Below are 16,895 nucleotides of genomic sequence, written 5' to 3' on the forward strand. Positions count from 1 at the left end.
GAGACAAAAATCTGCAGTGCTCAAGCTGCCACAAGCCTCAGTGTAACAGAAATGCTGACTGTTCACGCAGCTGCCAGCAGGGGGCAACATTTTCATTGGCCCAAGTCAGGGAGATAACTGAAGAGGTACAAGGAGGTTTTGAAGGTTCAAATGAATGGTTCACTGCTTTTGTGTGCTTATCATGTTGAACCCTAAAGAGATAATTGATATTTGCTGACCAAATATGTCCAGAATTACATTTAAAATCGATTTTTTTGTCCTGTAGAAACAGACCCATGTTTTAGTTTGTGCAATCAGATATCAGAGTGTCACGTTTGTATGTTGCAGTGTCGATGAGCTGACTGTGTCATACTTTTGTGAAGTGAATGGCATGAGGGAGACACAAGTTTGCCCTCTGGATCTGAACACATCTAAAAAAGTTGGATGTGAGGAAATCCTCTCAAAGGAGCTGGCCTACTAGGGACTGTCCTTGTAGAGTCCTGTACTAAAAAACTCTACAGCCAGACTTTCCATTACAGAGTCCGTGTATACGTGATGGAGGTGGGAGTAAGTCACATGTCAAGTCATAAGAAAATCGGATGCAGGGTGGGCAAAGTCAAATTAATGGTGTATTAAAGGCGCTTGAATCAGCAGAAAAAGGGGTACATTGGCATGTCATGAGAAGGCTAACATTACACCTGTAACCATTTCACACAGCTGTGCTAGCTAGTAATGTACTGTAGGTTATATGGTCCCGAATCAGTCCCTTGACTGTTGTTTGTGTTCATGATATGTCTTCTCAGTAAAATGCATAATCAATACAAAACCAAGTCTAAGATAAGTTAAACCTAACATTAACTTTGTAGCTAATGTTTGGTCAGCCAATAAGTTAGCTAAAAAGACACATTCTCATAAATTTCTTTGTGGGTTTTGTGAACCTCCACCCCCAGCCTCTGCTACATGATGTGGAATACATACATGCATACAGTGTACGAGACAATGAGATCAAATTTGAAGAAAGAGTTTTGCCTGAACATTTCAACACAGTCAAGACTAGACCAGAACACTGGTGACTATTATCTGGAGAGTTTTATCTTGCAGGTTTTTGGAAATTTAAGTCAGATTGTCTGCATCTTGCACTGTGCTGTCAGAGTGAATATACTCACTGAGGTCTGGGCCTCTGCTGTTGAGGCTTTAGAGCCAGCCTTCCACTGCACAGCTGCAGTCAGCCTCTCCGGGTGCTCACTCGAGGGTGAGAACACATCAGGCAGTCTGAGAATTTTGAAAAAGACGTCTTATGAATATTCAGATGGATAGAATAAAACATATGGCCAGTGTTAGCTTAATGAGGTTGGAGCAGGAAGTACAGAACCTGAGAGCTTTTTTCTCTGCTTGCTTCAGACAGAGGCTCACAGCTCTTTACCACCAATTTTAGTCTCAAAGCTTTGACTTCCTTTGGTGTTGAAACATGTTAAAGTACTTTTGACATGTTCTGATACAATATGAAATGATGTTACTCATAAAACAGGCAGGGGAACTGGGTGATATGTTCAGAAGGACTCACCACACACCTACAACAAACTCACTGGCATGGTTACGGACAAACAAAGACGGCAGCAGTAACTCATACAGTCGTAACAGACAAACCGAACATGTTCAGCAACCTTTAAATGAAGCAGTAAGAAGGGAGTTTGTGTTTTTTTGTGTTTTTTGTTTGAAGAATTCATATTATATATTATCTCTACTATTCCTACGATTATTTCAGCTTTCAGGTCTTGATGAACAACAGATGGAGGGGGAATTGATCTGTGGAGACTGTAACATGATGTTTCGCTCCGCTGGGCTGCTTGAGAAACACAAAGCACTGTTCTGCACTGGGAGCGACGCAGGACACCTTCAGGTGCAGAGACACAGCTCTGAGCTTCTCACAGGAGACAAACCTGGATGTGTTGACCCTAAACAGACTAGAACACCTGACCTTGTCAAGGTAAGTCATACTGATCTAGTAAAGGAGAACAGGCTCTGGGCAGGTGGATCAGATGAATAACCCTTCTTTGCAGGAAACCACAAGACAATTTATGGGATCAAAGTGGAGCTAATTTATTTCAAACTGCCATTCGGTTAATGAGGCTAAAATATGCATATATTTGAATAAGCAATGATTCTTGCAGGAAACACACATGGAACTTTATGATACATTTGTTAATGTCTTTATAATATTAAGTCATGAGTTTGCCATAAAGTTGAGAATTGTTGTTGGATTGGCATCCACTTGCGATGTTCATGAAATGCTGTGACAATTTAAGGTAAAAAACTGAGGAGAAATGCAAAATAAATCACTAAATTACTGTGTTTGTATGCCTCTATACATCTTATATAAACTATTGCTGCACAAAGTAACGTACAAAGTATTTCACTGGCCAAGACAGCGATGACAGAAGTGAATCTTGTTCATGGGTGGATCTTCATCAGTCTACTAGAGCAGAGACTAGAGCTGATTTATGAGGCATCTGTATCACCGAAACAGATGCAATGGAAAAAACGCTGCATGTGTCTTTGTGTGTGCAGCTAAGAGGTCAGAGCAGGAACATGACCAGGTGGAGGAGTGCTGATGTGAAACCAAAGTCAGCAAGAGTGGAGGACGTACCAGAAGCCGGTCAGACGGGGAGCGCTGCTCTGCAGGATCTCACAGACGAGGTGAAAGTGAACCAGCCAGACTTCTTCTGTCCTGCACTACAGCGATGAGAAACATCTCAAACACAATGACATCACGGGAAGCATTCATTAGCTGTTCATTCTCAGTGATCCATCACTGTTTTATGTTACGTTCATTTTAATTGTCATATCAAGCACTGCAGGCTGCTCATGGTGTTCAATCAAAAATTTGTGTCTGAATAGGATCATGTTAGCTGAAGCACATTGGAGTTATACAGACATACAAAAATACATGCAACGTATTTTAAACTTATCTTGTCAATGACACATTTTAGGTGTAAATAAACATGGAATACGAAACTGTTTCTCTCTTCTGACTTTCAGTTTCACATGTTGAGGATGTCCATTGAAGACAATCTGACAAGCTGGTCAAAAAGGACCACAGATACTGAGGTGGGCTCCACGTTTCACCTGATTCTTCTCATGGAAGTCTCTTCCCTTTCCCTCTTATTCTTGTAAGCCTGTCAGCCTGTGACGCTTGGAGAGCACTTTAAAGAATGTCGAGGGGCTATAAGTGTGCATTAAGTCATCAGCCAGTGGTGTCAGAGTAAGTCACAGGTCACAGGTGAAGATGGGTGTAAAACAAGAGTGCATTTTTATGATGCTGAGTCTTAGGGAGATGAAAGAAATGAATAATTTTGCTCCAGGGTGTTACATGTTTAAGAGCCACTGCTCTTGCATGAATCTATTAATTTATAAACCCAGGCGTGTGGACGTCAGCTGGGTCACAGTGAGAGACTGAAGGAGATGAGGGAAATGGCGACGCTCCACGAGCGCCAGCTGGCACTGATACATGCTCATAACCAGCAGCTGGAGCAGCAGAGAGACGGTGAGGAGCAAATGCAATAAACCCCTTGAGACCTTGTAATCCAAATATCCTCCTCAGCATTTGTGTAAAAATCTGCAATGAGATTTCTTTTGATCTACACTAAATGTTAAGGTCAAAGGTTGCTCTGAGACCCTGTGTGTGTGTGTGTGTGTGTGTGTGTGTCAGAGCTGGCCCAACAGGTAAGTGTCCTGTCTGAGCAAAGCAACACAACTCACCTGGAGAGTCTGCTGATGGAGCTCAGAGAGCAGGACGAGAGAAACGAGGAGACGCTGCAACAACTCGTTGAACATCTCCACACAGTACAGTAAATGTGCACATTACAAGTAGGCATGTGTACTAATGTCTTATCTGCCAGGATGGATGTTCTCATCAAGAGTTCATATCCTTTACTCAAGTAAAAGTACCAATAGTACAATGTGAAATTACTCCTATATTCAGTTTTTAAGTACAAGTACAGAAGTATTAGCAGTAAATAGAAACTAAAATTCAAAAAGTACTCATGATGCAGAATGACCACTTTCAGCATCCTCCAGTTTTATATTTGTAAAATCACATTATTGGATTTTTATTATTATCAATTATGCCAGATTTATCCTATTCCTTTGTCCCATTGACCTCCTTGCCATGAACGTGGCCTTTTTTTTTTTTACTGTCACTTACAGCGTTAATCCACAGCCAAAAATAGTCCACAACAAATGTGCTGTTTACTGAAGTTTGAGTGAGGGTCCCAGCTGTTTCAGGCAATCACTGACTGCTGACAGATCAGCACTGGCTGTTGAACTGGGATCAAACCTGAAACTTTTCAGTCTGTGGCCATGATGTGCTGCCAGAGCAGGCACAGATACAGAGAGTTTGTCTAATGTGTGTTTGTTAGGGTAAATTATGTCGGCACAGATGCATACAAAAAGAAATGACTGCTTCTGTGGTGCTCTGCCTCCAAGATTAATGTAGTGAAATATTTCTTTTTCTAGCTGCTGGATGACTCAGAGCATCAATTATGTATTTCATTATGCCTGGGTAGTTCCTCAGTGTAACAATTGTGGTAGAATAGATTGAATTTCCTATTGTATGGCTGGGAAACTTTCCATAGATGCCACAATATGATCTAATTTAAATGATCGACTGCGTTTTCTTTTCCTTTTCAGTGTGCGAGAGGCCTCAGTACCTGCTGATCAGCCAGATCCACACAAGAATAAAAAGATGCATCACGACAGCTACGAGCTCATTTCTTGTGCAGATGGCCCTCTCTCTACTCAGATAAAGTACATCTATCATTTATTTTAAAAACGCTCTTTTAGAAGGTAAAACAAGATGGAGTGCGGATTTCTTTCCCCCTTTGTCTGGTTGCCACTAAGAAAATCAGGTTGCTTACATGTGAATGCAACTTTGTTGTACCGAGCTGCCTGGTTGCATGAGGGTAAATCAGGTCTCTTTGTTGCAGAGCCCTGCGGCAGGCATACATGCAGTCAGGTGGGTCAGATCCAGCGATTGTGGCACGAATGATTGACCTGCAGGCAGAAGCCCAAAGCCTGGAGAAGAACCAAGCAGCGGCAGCCGGCAGGAGTAAGACTCAGAGTGACGATGAGCAGTAAATATGTCCTGCCTGTCACAGTATAGCTCTCTGTCAACACAGCTGTGCTCAGTGGAGCCTTTGTTAAGTTTACCCAGCTTGATTTTTCCACTCTAAAAACTGATTTCCTCAACAAAGTCCATAGCTATTAGATTGCAGTCCAACATTTCTTTTCAAATGAACAGTTATAGAGTTAGTATTGTCTCTCAGGGCAAAAAAGAATGAAACAGAGGGTAAATTACCTTTTGGCCCTGAGCCATATCACTGTTGTTCTTGTGTCTAGAGGTGAAGCCTCCTCCTCAGCAGGGTCTGAGCAGGGAGCTGCTGGCTGTGGAGCAGGAGAACCAGAGGCTGGAGGAGGAGATCCTCAGCCTCCAGCTGGCCAGGGGGCGACACCACAATTATGAAGGTTGGAGAGTTGTGACAAATAAAAGACAAAGATCTTTTTCTTTTAAAGCTAACTGTTGTTAGCTGTATGGAATTAGCTCAAATTTACTAGTACTGTCCAAATCCCATGCAGTTGCATTGTGTTGCCAACGTAAAAATTAGCATTAGAAAATGCATCATCTCAAAGCTGTTTCATCGTCACAGGCTGTTTTTCTGAGCTCATGAAAAGTCGACCATTCAGAGATCTATAGTTCTCACACGACAGCAACACTACACACAAATGGTGGTCTTATAAAATACGATGCAGGGCTGTAGATTAAAGTAATCAATAGTATAGAAAGTGGTTAAATTTAGCTCAACCGTAAACATCTACAGCAGTGCGATACATCATACACATGAATGCAGCAGTAATATTAATCCAAAAACAACATGAAAACACTGACAGGGACCAGTTTACTGCACAGTGAGAACTTTTACTTTTCATACTTTAAGTACATTTTGCTGATAATATTAACATACTTTTACTGAAGGAGGGTTTTGAATGCAGTACTTTCACTCGCAGTGAAGTATTTTCAGCGAATACCTCGTGGCCCAGTGCACACAGGTTTGGGGCGGTTGCCTTCACAGTGGATATCTTGTGCTTGCGTTTTCTCCAGCAGCAGTAAGCGCTGAGCTTGAGCTGATTCAGAGGGAGCACCTCCTGCAGATTTCCAGTTTACTGGCAGAGATGGAGAGAAGCAAAGAAGCTCCCAGGCCCAGGAGACAGCCTCCACCACCTCCTCCTCCTCCTCATCTACTCCCACTCCAAACGAAGACTCACATTCATGCACTTCTTTCACCGGTACTTCATTTACAGTTGAGGTCCAACACATTTACATGGCTGTCCAACAGGACTTTTAAGTTTTTTAGGTTGCTACTAATATAACAGCTGCCTTTAATCATGATGAGTCCTAATTCCTACACAGTATTTTCCTGTGACATTGATCCAGATACTTCTATGTGTCCCTCAGCTCCAGACCGGATCCGTCTCCTCTCCGCTGGGAAGATGTGTGTTGGACATGTTGGACTCTCTGGGTCCAGCCCCCTACGATCCTGTGTTAGTCTAATCCTCTACACCATCCACAGAATATCAGGCCATTAACATTGTCTGAATCAAATTTCAGTTCAGCTGCACACTGAGCTCAAATCATGCACTTATTTGCATAATTAAATCCTCTCAAATAGCCCACAGTCACATTGAAGTAACAACAAACTGCAAATCACACAAATCTGATGTGTCAGTCTTTAAACCCACTCAGCTTTCTTGAAATGAAATTGAGTGAAAACCATCCTGTGGCGTTTCAGAGCTGGGTTTGTGATTTTCTACGACCTGGTGCTGGGAGCTGATGCCTCTCTGGGGGCGCTGCGCCTGGTGGCAGCTCTCTACTCTGAAGGTCAGGAGGTGGGACCACCGACTCCGCTGCCTCCTGTCCGGTGCCTGCTGGGAGAGTCCCCGCCTTACACCCACAGCTTCACCCCTACAAACTATGCCCTCCTGTCAGTCAAACAGCCTGTCCCCAGGTAGGAGAAAGACTTCTTCTTATTATTATATACAGCAGAGGAGTGACTTCAAAGACTTCAAACTAGGCTTGATACACTACTATTTCAAGGGGTAGAAACATTCAATGGGGTTTACTTTCCTGAGACCCCCCCCCCACCCCCACCCCCAAAAAAATCTAAAAATGTACATATATGTAAACCCTTGTCCCTGCAGGATCCAGCCGTCACCCTCCCTCTCTCTAGTGGTGGAGGTGCAGGCAGTAAAAGATCTGGTTGCTCAAGGCCATGAGGTCTTCAAACTGGCTCCCTGTGGCTGGACCCGAATGGAACTCTTTGACCAATACAACCAGGTATGAAAGCTTATATATTACACGCTATTGTAAAAATTATATAGTAATCTTTGATGCTGCTGTAATGCCCAGCGTTACAGGTGTTTATATCTGTTGACTGTAGAGTTCTACAGTAAAAGGAGATGACACGGCCTCAGCTCAGTTAATATATGCTGATGTTTACGACTCAAAAACCAGTGGCGTCTCAAGGATTAGCGTCTAAACAGTATCTTTACTGAAACTGTATTCCTTTCAATTTCATTACATGCAGAGGTACTGGATAAACTAATCACACCATCTGGTAAGGTTTAGCATTTAATCTATCAGTGATTATCATGCAAGTCTAAAATCTCCGTCTGCCAGCTTTGCTTAGAGGAACACTTGGTCCATATGTCTCACCCATTACCAAATACTCTGGCTTAGAGTGTGTGCCACAACATGTCAATGTTTTCTCTCCATCAACAGCTCCTTAGTGGCCACTTGAGGGTGCCAGTGCGCAGTCTGCCAATTAGACCCTCCTTAAGCCTTGTTCATCTGAACTCAGTTCCCCAGGTAACAGCCAGAGTCATGTTGAGCAGACACCTGTACGCAGCGCTTTCTACATAAAGTCTATCAGATGTTCTATTTATGTAGAACTTTAAGGGGGAGTTTCAGGCCGATTTAGTCGAGGGTGAAGCAGGACAGTACATTCCACACCTGACTTTGTGTTTGTGTCAACGTCAGGTGGGCAGCATGGAGCTATGTGTACGTTTGGTCAATGGACGAGATGGAGACGTCCAGACGCTGGCAAAGCCTGACCCAACCAACACCAGCCACTATAAATATCCAGCTATGGTAGGATGTTGCTCACAGCCTGGAGGTGTATCAGTGAAAGTTCAAATAAACTATTAAATAACAAAAATATTTGGGATTGTGTTAGTTATATACGGGCTCTAAACTCAACATCCCCTGGCCTCATCAATAACAATGCTTAAGGCTGTAATTGTTAATACTGGCAATGTAATACATGGCATATAACATAGTACTGTGTAGAGTTGGCAGTGTGAGCTCCCATCCACTTCAGGATGAGAATTTACACTGTAGAACACTGAAAAGCCCGATAAGGTTTCGTTCCTGCGTTGGAGGTGAATGCATACAGTCTGCCTTCTTTTTACGTAAACATGCTTAAATGTGGTGTTGCTGAAATACCTTGTGCCTCAACACAGGTTTCCTCACATCCTGTGACTGTCCATGGAAACGCAGCTCAGCCAGTTTCGGCTCCACGGCGGCAGCTCTCGTCCCTTTTGCCCTTCACTGATCACCAAGACCCTCCACCCACAGAGGAAGCCAGTCAGAAGTGAAAACATCTCCACAATCAGGATGTAAAATCTGAACCAACTTTGATTACTAAGCATTTGTACTTTCCTTTTGGTTGCAGGTATCTACAGTAGAAGCCTATTGGAAACAAGCAGATAATTTTAAGTGTCCAGTGTTAAAATTAAACTGGACATTGTGACAGAAGGGCCTTGGGTTTGTTAGAAACTCACTTGTACAACAGCAATTAAGAATGAAAATGAACCGTTTTTAATCGGTGTATGAAATGTCAGGGAACAGTGAAAAATGCCCATCACAAGCTCCCAGAGCTTATCGTGACAAGTTTGACCAACGAACAATCCAAAACCCAAACATGGTCTTCTACACTGCCAAGAAGCCCCACAATCACACTTAATATGGAACCACTGAAAAGAATCAAAGTGACCTTTTTCAGTTCAGTAATAATTACTACATTGGCATGAATGTTTTGTCACAGTTGTGTGAAGTTCAGGTCCCAGAAACTCTGAAGAATTCAGTGATACAAACTTACATCTGCAATTTTTTTTATTAGTTTTTTTTTTTTTCTTTTTTTACTACAAGTATACAAAACTGGACAGACAAATCTATGAAAATGGATCTTATTTACAGAAACAAAAGTGTTGAAGGTGAAAAGGGCTGGACAGGCATGCTGTGCTGGTTTCGTAGATCAGGAGAGAGACGGGAACAGTCACGCTGAAGACTTGACAGAGGATGACTGGTTGGCAGGCTACAGGGAATAAAGAAAACAATGTTTAACACTGCAGGAACGACTCGGTGTGTTGCCTACATATCATCTCTAAGCTCTCAAGAGGAAATGTTTTCAGATTGCTGCTTTGTCTTGAACGGCTCTTGTTGAGAGCGCTCGCTGCTGCAGTTTTATCTGAAGAACTAGAGAAAAAACAACATTTATACAGAGATGTGAACTTTTCAAGCATTGCAAACAGACGATTTGTTTTGAACTTCAACCACAGCAGCAGCATTACTGAGATAGAAGCTCTGTGACTGAACAGTATTGTTCGCTTCTGTACACAGACAGAAAGCCACTTCAAGGAGAAATTTGGCGAAGACACAACTGGAGCTCCACCAAAAACCATATGCTAGTAGTTAACTACTGTATGCTTGGCTATCCCTTCCATCTGAACAGGGTAGCGTCGTCACAGCACAATCTTTCCAGAGTGCCGTCCTGCAAACATAAGACAGAAGCCTATCACTCGCCTCCTGTGATTTTCCCTCCTGGACTCCATTGCCGTTGCTGGCACTAGAGTCAGCGCTGCCATTAACTGTGGCTTCCTGTTTTGCTTGTTTAGCATCAGTGTCCTTTACTGGGCTCTCCTCCTCTGGTTTCCTCTGTGTGGAAACAAACCAGGACAAAGGGAAGGGGAAGAGAAGACTCAACGCTTCTGTACACAGCTGGATTCAATGCAAACAACCATTAAAGCAGGAAATAAAATATACTGTGAGCGGACATTTAGAAAGAGGAAAATGGAACCTAATGCAGACACCAAGCAACCGTCACTAACATGTCAGGGTCACGCACACATATCAGCTAATATCAAAGCTTAATTTATAGCATTAAGTGGCACCACAACACAATCACCTGCACACGCACATGCCACAACTACAATAAGAACCAACAGAGGTCACTTCACAAGCCAAAAACCACAACCAGAAGACCGACAGTTGCAGAAAGCCATAACATCCAACAACCAATGCAGGCAAGCACACAGACCTCAACATAGAGAGAGGTAAATGACCAGTTTCAATATGCAGGTGATTATAGCTCCAGATCGGATGTCATTCCTTAAGCAATGATTCAAAGGCTCCCTTCTGCGCACCTAAAGGGGGAAGGAGGGGCAGGAAGGCATTAGCAGGCCTCACCTTTTTCCTGACAAGGTGGGAGATGTCTGAGGCTGCTTTGGAAGACGAGGTGCTGTCAGATGATTTAACCTGGATCTGAAACAGAAGTTGGGTTTTGTTTGTTTTGAGTTGTTTTGTAGGCCGATTGCTGATGTTACACAGCAAGGCGCGCAAGAGTTGTGTACCCTTATGTTTTCCTTACCTGGCTGGCTGTTGCAAATGCTGATGATGATGATGAAGGGCCCCCATTTTCACACAGGAATGCAGATGAGGTTGAGGCTCCACCCTGCAAAAGGTTAGTTACACAGAAGCTGAGGCTGCAATTTTGATGTTTTTGTACGTCTATACTGCACCCAGGTAACCTCAACCTGGATTTTTAGACTTGAAACACCAAGCCTTGAAAGTCAAGATGTACAAAAATACACTTTAACACAGTGTATACTGCTCCTTGTTCTCCTGTGTACCCACTAGTGTCTGCTGGATGGCCTGGGAGGCAGTGCTGGCTGTTCTCTGGCTTTCCTTTGCATCTTCAACCTTTTCCCTGATGTCAGGCAGAAGCTGCTTCAGCTCCTCCATCTCATTCTTCTCTTCTGCTGCCCCATCTGCTCCCTCTGCTGCGGCGATCACCTCCTGCAACATGGCTATGCACAGACAATGACTGATTAGTGCACAAGAAACATGGCAAAACAGGATCGGTGCAGTCCCTTTAACTGCAGAGGGGTTTTAAAGAGTTGATAATCTGCAAGTCTTATATATGCTTATCTCAAGAGACAGCACTCAAAAGAAAGAAAAGGGGGAGAAGGGGAAACTTACCCAGACGGGTCTCGATGACTTTTATGGAGCTGTTGTAGTGCTGAATGGCCTGGCTGTACTGATCCATGTAGCACAGTGTGGTTGCGACATGATAGTGGGTCTCAGCCAGTAGACGACTGTGGGGAGGCAGGTGCTTCAGCTGCAGGGCGAGACACTCCTGGAAGTCTTCTAGCGCCTGGGGATAGTTGCCTGGGGAAGGGAACACATGGAGTCACATCTAGCTCTGCTAAACTGTAGCATTTTCATATCAGTAGTGGCACCACGGGCCACTTCAGGAATGAATGAACCCGGTCTTTTCTTATAAAAAACACAAGGTCAAGATGTGAAAGAGAAGAACTCAGGAAAAGACAATCGTTTCATTCAGGCTTCATGAACGTGGACAACCCGGTGAAAAATACATTTGCAAGATTGGAATAGAAAAAAAGAAAAAGAAAATTTAAAAGAAGAAACCGACCTGATTCAGCACTGACTTCCCCTAGTTTCAGATATGTCTGGGCTGCCATCAGCTGGTCATCTTTGCCTTCCTTCCTGTGGGGTCGAACAAGAAATTAACTGCAACACAACTTTAACTCATATTGCCTAACATCCTCAAGCAGGGTCCTGACTAACAAAGCCTGGATTTGTATGAGGTGACCAGGCTTTAAGTGACCTGCTTGAACTTGCATTCTGTATAAATCTTTCCTCTTCAGGTCAATGGACTTGATTTTATTGTGCTGTTAGTTCACCATTAACTTCATCTTGCAGCACTGCACTGACCTTTTGTAAATGACTTTAGCGACCTCCAGCATCTCCCACGCCAACTGCAAGTTCCCAACCTCGTCCTCTTCCTTAAGGTGGGGAAGGCATACGTCAAACATCTAAACATTCAACAGTGTCACAGAGACTTGGATGGATGGTAACTCACTTGATCCTGTCCATTTCGCTCTCCATCCTCATCATCATCATCGTCATCGTCGTCGTCGTCATCATCTGCTGAAGAAACACGAGGCCAGTTACATAGGGCTATGTTTCATTTATCTACAGGGTGGATGAAGGAGAGACTGAAGGCAAATGTGCTAAAAGAAAAAGTAAAATGTTTCCCCTAAAAGAGGAGAAAACTCTTGCTCCGGTGTGATTCCCTCCACATTTTGCAACACCTGTTAATGTGGCCCCTTTTATTACAAGAAATACCAAGCCTGTGCTCCACCCATCCACACAAACCGTGCTCTCCATCCAAAGATTTACTGCCCTCTGGTTCCTTCTCGTCCTGTTCAGCCTCTGGCTTGGATTCTTCCTCTTTCCCTTCCTCTGCCTTTGCCCCAGTCTTGCCTCCATTCTGCTCTTTTGAGTCTCCCTCCTTTAGCACAGCTTCTTTTCCAGGAATCCCCGTCGGACTTTCCCCGGCACCGTTCACAGGAGCAACTGGGCTCTTCTCAACACCATTCACTTTGGTTTCCTGGACTGAACTCTTTTCTTTCCCACTCACAGGGGAACATAAGGGTTCCTCTGATCCGGCCTCATCATGTTTGACTGGACACTGTGCCACGCCATTTTTCTTTTTCTCCTCAGTGCTACCCTTTCCATCCTCAGACTTCGGCTTGCCTGCCTCAGTCTTTTCCTCCTCTGCCATTGCGTCATACACCTGCTTTCGTAGCTCATCTCTAGTTTTTTCTGCACCAAAGCGGCACGTGAAAAATAGTTTGACATTAGACAGTATAGTTTTAAAGTACCAAGAGCAGTTTTTCTATGACATTGAAAGATTACTACAACCTCCTGCCAGACCTATGATTTAAGAAAATACGTTATATTTGAAAGCACAAAAGACAAATTTCAGGTTTGGGGCTGTAACGCCTACATAACTGACTTGACCTACCAAACTGGAACTTAACCATTTCATTGATTTCTTCTCATAGGGAATCAGAATAAAACAACATTAGACAAGCAAAGTTCTTCTTTTCTACAATTTTCTGTGTTCCCCAAATCAGGAATCCTTTGTGATGATAGAGAAATACTTGATACTGACCATCAAGATTGTTGGCACTCTCAATATTGGAGTTGTTAGGCTGCTCCTCTTCCTCAGATTCTTCTGGGACTCCCTCGAGGGCATTACCAAGGACACTATTCTCCATCCTAACCAAAACCCAAAAACCCATGAGAAAACACGAACATAACCATGAGATACCGCTAACAGGGGATGCAAAAGAGGATCGAGCCCTAAAACGGTCACTCTCTGAATCCAATTTAACAAGTGATGCAACATTACATTACAACTTAGTATGAACTTTACAGTAACAATCTAATATACAGTATAATTTTTCAAGGTGAGCAATTAAGTGAACCAACCTGGCAAGCTCCAGTAGTGACTTCCCACATAGGAAGAAGGCCTCACCACACTCATCTGCAGTGTCTCCGTACTTTGCAGCTCTGGCAGACAGACAGCACAAGTGTGTAAAGGATCAAACTACACATTGAGGTATGATTCAATCTCATTTCAATATGCATTTCAGACTTACTCCAAATTTAACAAGCCTAAAAGAAAAAGTAAAGGCACTTTCACTTTGCATTTCTCACACACACATCTCTAGACTAACACATCCGGAGGAGATCAGAGTGAAAACATTACAACAAAGTCAGTGACACCAACTGTATTTAACAATAAATAAATAAATAAATAAAAATCAGCGAGACACACACACACACACACACACACACACACACACACACACACACACTATATTAAGTGAATAATTTTCCGTGTTGAATCAGTGACGGCGCTTTTCCCACCGATACTCACAGCATGCCGCAGGCGTCCTGGAAGACACTGACAGCAGAAACAACATCACCCATCACTAGATGCTTGTTCCCTGTACCAATCAGTTTCTTTGCCTCCTCCATGATGTCCACAGAGCTGCATGTGGGGGGGAAATACACATGTATACACAGTTAATGTTAAATAATCACGTAAACAGATGCAGCGGAGTCTTCTGCATGGACACTCACTTGTCTGCAGCAGCAGCAGCTGACGATGATGAGCACGGCTTCTCCTCCACACTGTAAGAGTCAACGGAGTTCAAACTTCAGTTCAGGCAATGGCAATACCAGCTACGTGACCTCATTCTGAAGTACAACGACCGTCGACACACCTAACTTTTACTGTTGTCTCACATATTTTAGGGTATTCGCTACGCCTTACTGTTGTTAGCTCCGTACGGTTGTTAGCCAATTAGCCTACCGGTGGGGGTGACAGTAATGTTTGTTAGCAGCGCCTGAAGGCACCACCAGGTACACTTAACTAATCCATCTGAGTACTTTCAAAGACACTGCCACTGTCTGCAAGTGTGTGTCACGTAACCAGCAGCGTTACTAACCACGCAAGGTCGTCAACATTAGCCGCGTTACCTAGCTAAAGGCTAGCTAGCTGTATTTTCCCAGCGTACGATACAGTGAGAAATTACAAGGCTGTCTTACCTCCCAGAGCTCGATGCGGTGGACGCTTCCTCTGGCATTATTTCAGGACGACAGTAGAGCAGGTGGACAGAGACAAAACAGGCGGTCTGGTGTAGCGTGAATGAAGTACAGATATACCTCCAGCGATAGTCTTTGTTGGCGCGCTTAAATAGAGAAAAGAAGGCTTTCTATTTCCGCTTAACTTGGAACGCGGGAGATTGGAGTTAAAGGAGCCGCAGCAAGTATCATGATGCGTTCCATGTCCGTGGGGAAAATGAGAACACGTTCATGGCAGCAAAGGAAATATAACAGTATGATGTCATCCAAAAATGAGAAACATTCTACAGGCGTTATCTGTGTACTAAAAGTTATTAATAACAAAAAAATAACAAAAAGTGCATATTTTGATTTACAATTTTTGATTTTTAACACATTATTCAATTTGCCCAAGAGGAGTTCCCCTCGTAGTATGGTATGGATATTATTAATGCTGTCCAGCCATATGTTAATATTGCCTGTTGTGCTTAAGCAATGGTAGTAACTAAACCTTGTGTCCTGTATGTAGACATGACATAACTTTGTTTATCACAAGAATGAACTATTACCTTTAATATAAAAGGTATAACCTTACCATTGTGATTAAGCAATATTTGGCAATTAAATGATAAACTGACTGTGATGTGAAAGTTACATTTCCAGTTTCCTTTACAAAAATTCATACAAATATGACGATTTTAATAAAGTGTGTTTTACAGCTTTTTGTGCATGCAAAATGTCTGCCAAGTTACAAAGTCCAAAGTCAAAGGGGATATTCTCTCCTACAGAAAACAACGCACCTGAACAGCCCAGCCTTTTCTTGTGACGCTTGTCTACGTCAACCCATAACACAGCACCACCTCCAGCTCGGTGACCACCGAAAATGACTCGAAAGCCATATTCATCGACTCAAACCAACTGTGGATGTTAAGACCCAGTGGATTAACTCTATTTTTTATGCAAATGTGATGCCCATGACAATTGGAAAGCAGAATTTTAACTTTACTCCGTTGATGAGGGCCAGTAATGTTACAGGCTCAAGAACCTGTAAAGTTAGTGGACCACTGGGGAGTGAGACTGAGGCCTTAAGTAGGACTGGAACTAAAGCGAGCAGAGTGAGCAGTGCCCACTCCGTCTGAAATAAATCATAACTTTTTGTACTAGGGCACTTATATGTTTTATCTTTACACATGAATTGCAAGCACATTCTTAACACTGTGTTGGTGTGTCTTGCTGGGAAGCTAAATTTGAGCAAATGAAAGCAAAAAGAGAGGGAACGCGTACGAACATGTGGTATTGATTCAAGCGTTAATGTAAATCACTGCACCTTTAACAATTAAGTAAAACCTTACCACTCTGCATCGTGGCAACATGCAGTAAAACATGTAGACGGCTCAGTTGGTGGTGCAATAGGCGATGCAGTCCCAGGCAGTGCTGTTGGTGCAGATGAAGTAGTGCTGTTTTGAGCAGGAGCTGGAAGTGCATTTGATGGTGTAGGGGCTGAAGAGTGCAGTCTTGTGGACGCCATATTGTGTCCAGAGTGGGAACTAAAGTGAAAAGATCCTGTGTTGGTGAGAGTTCCCACAGCAGTCGTGGTCCACATAAAGGGTCTCTGGGGGTGGCACCCCAGTATCCTTGTAACCCCTTGCAAGACTCTCTGCCGTCTTCACCAGTCCCCAGCCCTCACTCGCTGTGAGCAAAGACACAGTGACATGCCAATGCTCACTTCCATGAATATGTGTATGAAGTCACGGTCTCTCAATTCTGGAGAAAATACATATGGGAAATTTAGATGCGTTACTTCATACTACTGGTTTGGCTGATTAAATATGGAACCTTAAGAGTTCTGATTAAAACCATAGTATTTCCGGGATAAACCAGTGCCTCGTTGGCGCAGTAGGCAGCGCGTCAGTCTCATAATCTGAAGGTCGTGAGTTCGAGCCTCACACGGGGCAGATGTTTTTCTTCAGTTTATTTAGTTGGGAAAACAGAATATAATGAATGTTTAGGTCCAACTTTGAACGGGATGAAGGTGGAGAAAAGCTTTATGGCTTGTAAAGCACTTTAACTCAGAAAGGCATAG

The 16,895-nt window shown here is 43.3% G+C and overlaps 2 protein-coding genes and 1 non-coding gene across 6 annotated transcripts; 2 read left to right on the forward strand and 1 right to left on the reverse strand.

Annotated features, from left to right (window-relative positions):
• The first annotated feature begins 1,671 nt into the window (after nt 1–1,671).
• ccdc17 (coiled-coil domain containing 17) lies at nt 1,672–9,235 on the forward strand. Its single transcript, XM_076725822.1, has 15 exons — nt 1,672–1,966; nt 2,548–2,676; nt 3,019–3,087; nt 3,400–3,523; nt 3,689–3,822; nt 4,658–4,785; nt 4,965–5,086; nt 5,377–5,502; nt 6,137–6,321; nt 6,491–6,576; nt 6,825–7,040; nt 7,234–7,369; nt 7,814–7,900; nt 8,072–8,182; nt 8,554–9,235. Exons 1-15 carry the CDS (start codon nt 1,769–1,771, stop codon nt 8,686–8,688), a joined length of 1,986 nt encoding a protein of 661 aa, XP_076581937.1. The 5' UTR covers nt 1,672–1,768; the 3' UTR covers nt 8,689–9,235.
• nasp (nuclear autoantigenic sperm protein (histone-binding)) lies at nt 9,188–15,023 on the reverse strand. 4 transcript variants are annotated; one of them, XM_076723924.1, is made up of 14 exons: nt 14,798–15,023; nt 14,330–14,380; nt 14,124–14,237; nt 13,673–13,753; nt 13,353–13,459; nt 12,255–12,319; nt 12,107–12,177; nt 11,805–11,878; nt 11,351–11,539; nt 11,006–11,178; nt 10,740–10,823; nt 10,559–10,633; nt 9,896–10,027; nt 9,188–9,407 (listed from the first exon to the last, which is right to left on the reverse strand). In XM_076723924.1, exons 1-14 carry the CDS (start codon nt 14,833–14,835, stop codon nt 9,369–9,371), a joined length of 1,293 nt encoding a protein of 430 aa, XP_076580039.1. In that variant the 5' UTR covers nt 14,836–15,023; the 3' UTR covers nt 9,188–9,368. The 4 variants fall into 4 exon arrangements, with proteins under 4 accessions (XP_076580039.1, XP_076580029.1, XP_076580056.1 ...); XM_076723914.1 differs by having other exon boundaries at nt 12,255–12,322; nt 14,798–14,996; XM_076723941.1 differs by lacking the exon at nt 9,896–10,027 and having other exon boundaries at nt 14,798–14,996.
• A 1,671-nt stretch (nt 15,024–16,694) lies between these two features.
• On the forward strand, nt 16,695–16,767 carry trnam-cau (transfer RNA methionine (anticodon CAU)). The gene has a single exon. It is a non-coding gene; the product is annotated as a tRNA-Met (tRNA).
• The last annotated feature ends 128 nt before the right edge of the window (nt 16,768–16,895 follow it).

The sequence above is a fragment of the Chaetodon auriga genome, chromosome 3, assembly GCF_051107435.1.
Source record: "Chaetodon auriga isolate fChaAug3 chromosome 3, fChaAug3.hap1, whole genome shotgun sequence".
NCBI lineage: Eukaryota > Metazoa > Chordata > Actinopteri > Chaetodontiformes > Chaetodontidae > Chaetodon > Chaetodon auriga.

What these genes read in the sequence shown, in the direction of transcription:
- ccdc17 (XM_076725822.1), top strand. Translation starts at nt 1,769, where the DNA reads ATGGAGGGGGAATTGATCTGTGGAGACTGTAACATGATGTTTCGCTCC. An exon ending in AGCAGCGGCAGCCGGCAGGA is followed by an intron (nt 5,087 to 5,376) that starts GTAAGACTCAGA and finishes TCTTGTGTCTAG; the next exon opens with AGGTGAAGCCTCCTCCTCAG. An exon ending in ATCTGAACTCAGTTCCCCAG is followed by an intron (nt 7,901 to 8,071) that starts GTAACAGCCAGA and finishes TGTCAACGTCAG; the next exon opens with GTGGGCAGCATGGAGCTATG.
- nasp (XM_076723914.1), bottom strand. Translation starts at nt 14,835, where the DNA reads ATGCCAGAGGAAGCGTCCACCGCATCGAGCTCTGGGAG. An exon ending in CAGGACGCCTGCGGCATGCT is followed by an intron (nt 13,754 to 14,123) that starts GTGAGTATCGGT and finishes TCTGTCTGCCAG; the next exon opens with AGCTGCAAAGTACGGAGACA. An exon ending in TCACTACTGGAGCTTGCCAG is followed by an intron (nt 13,460 to 13,672) that starts GTTGGTTCACTT and finishes GGTTTTGGTTAG; the next exon opens with GATGGAGAATAGTGTCCTTG.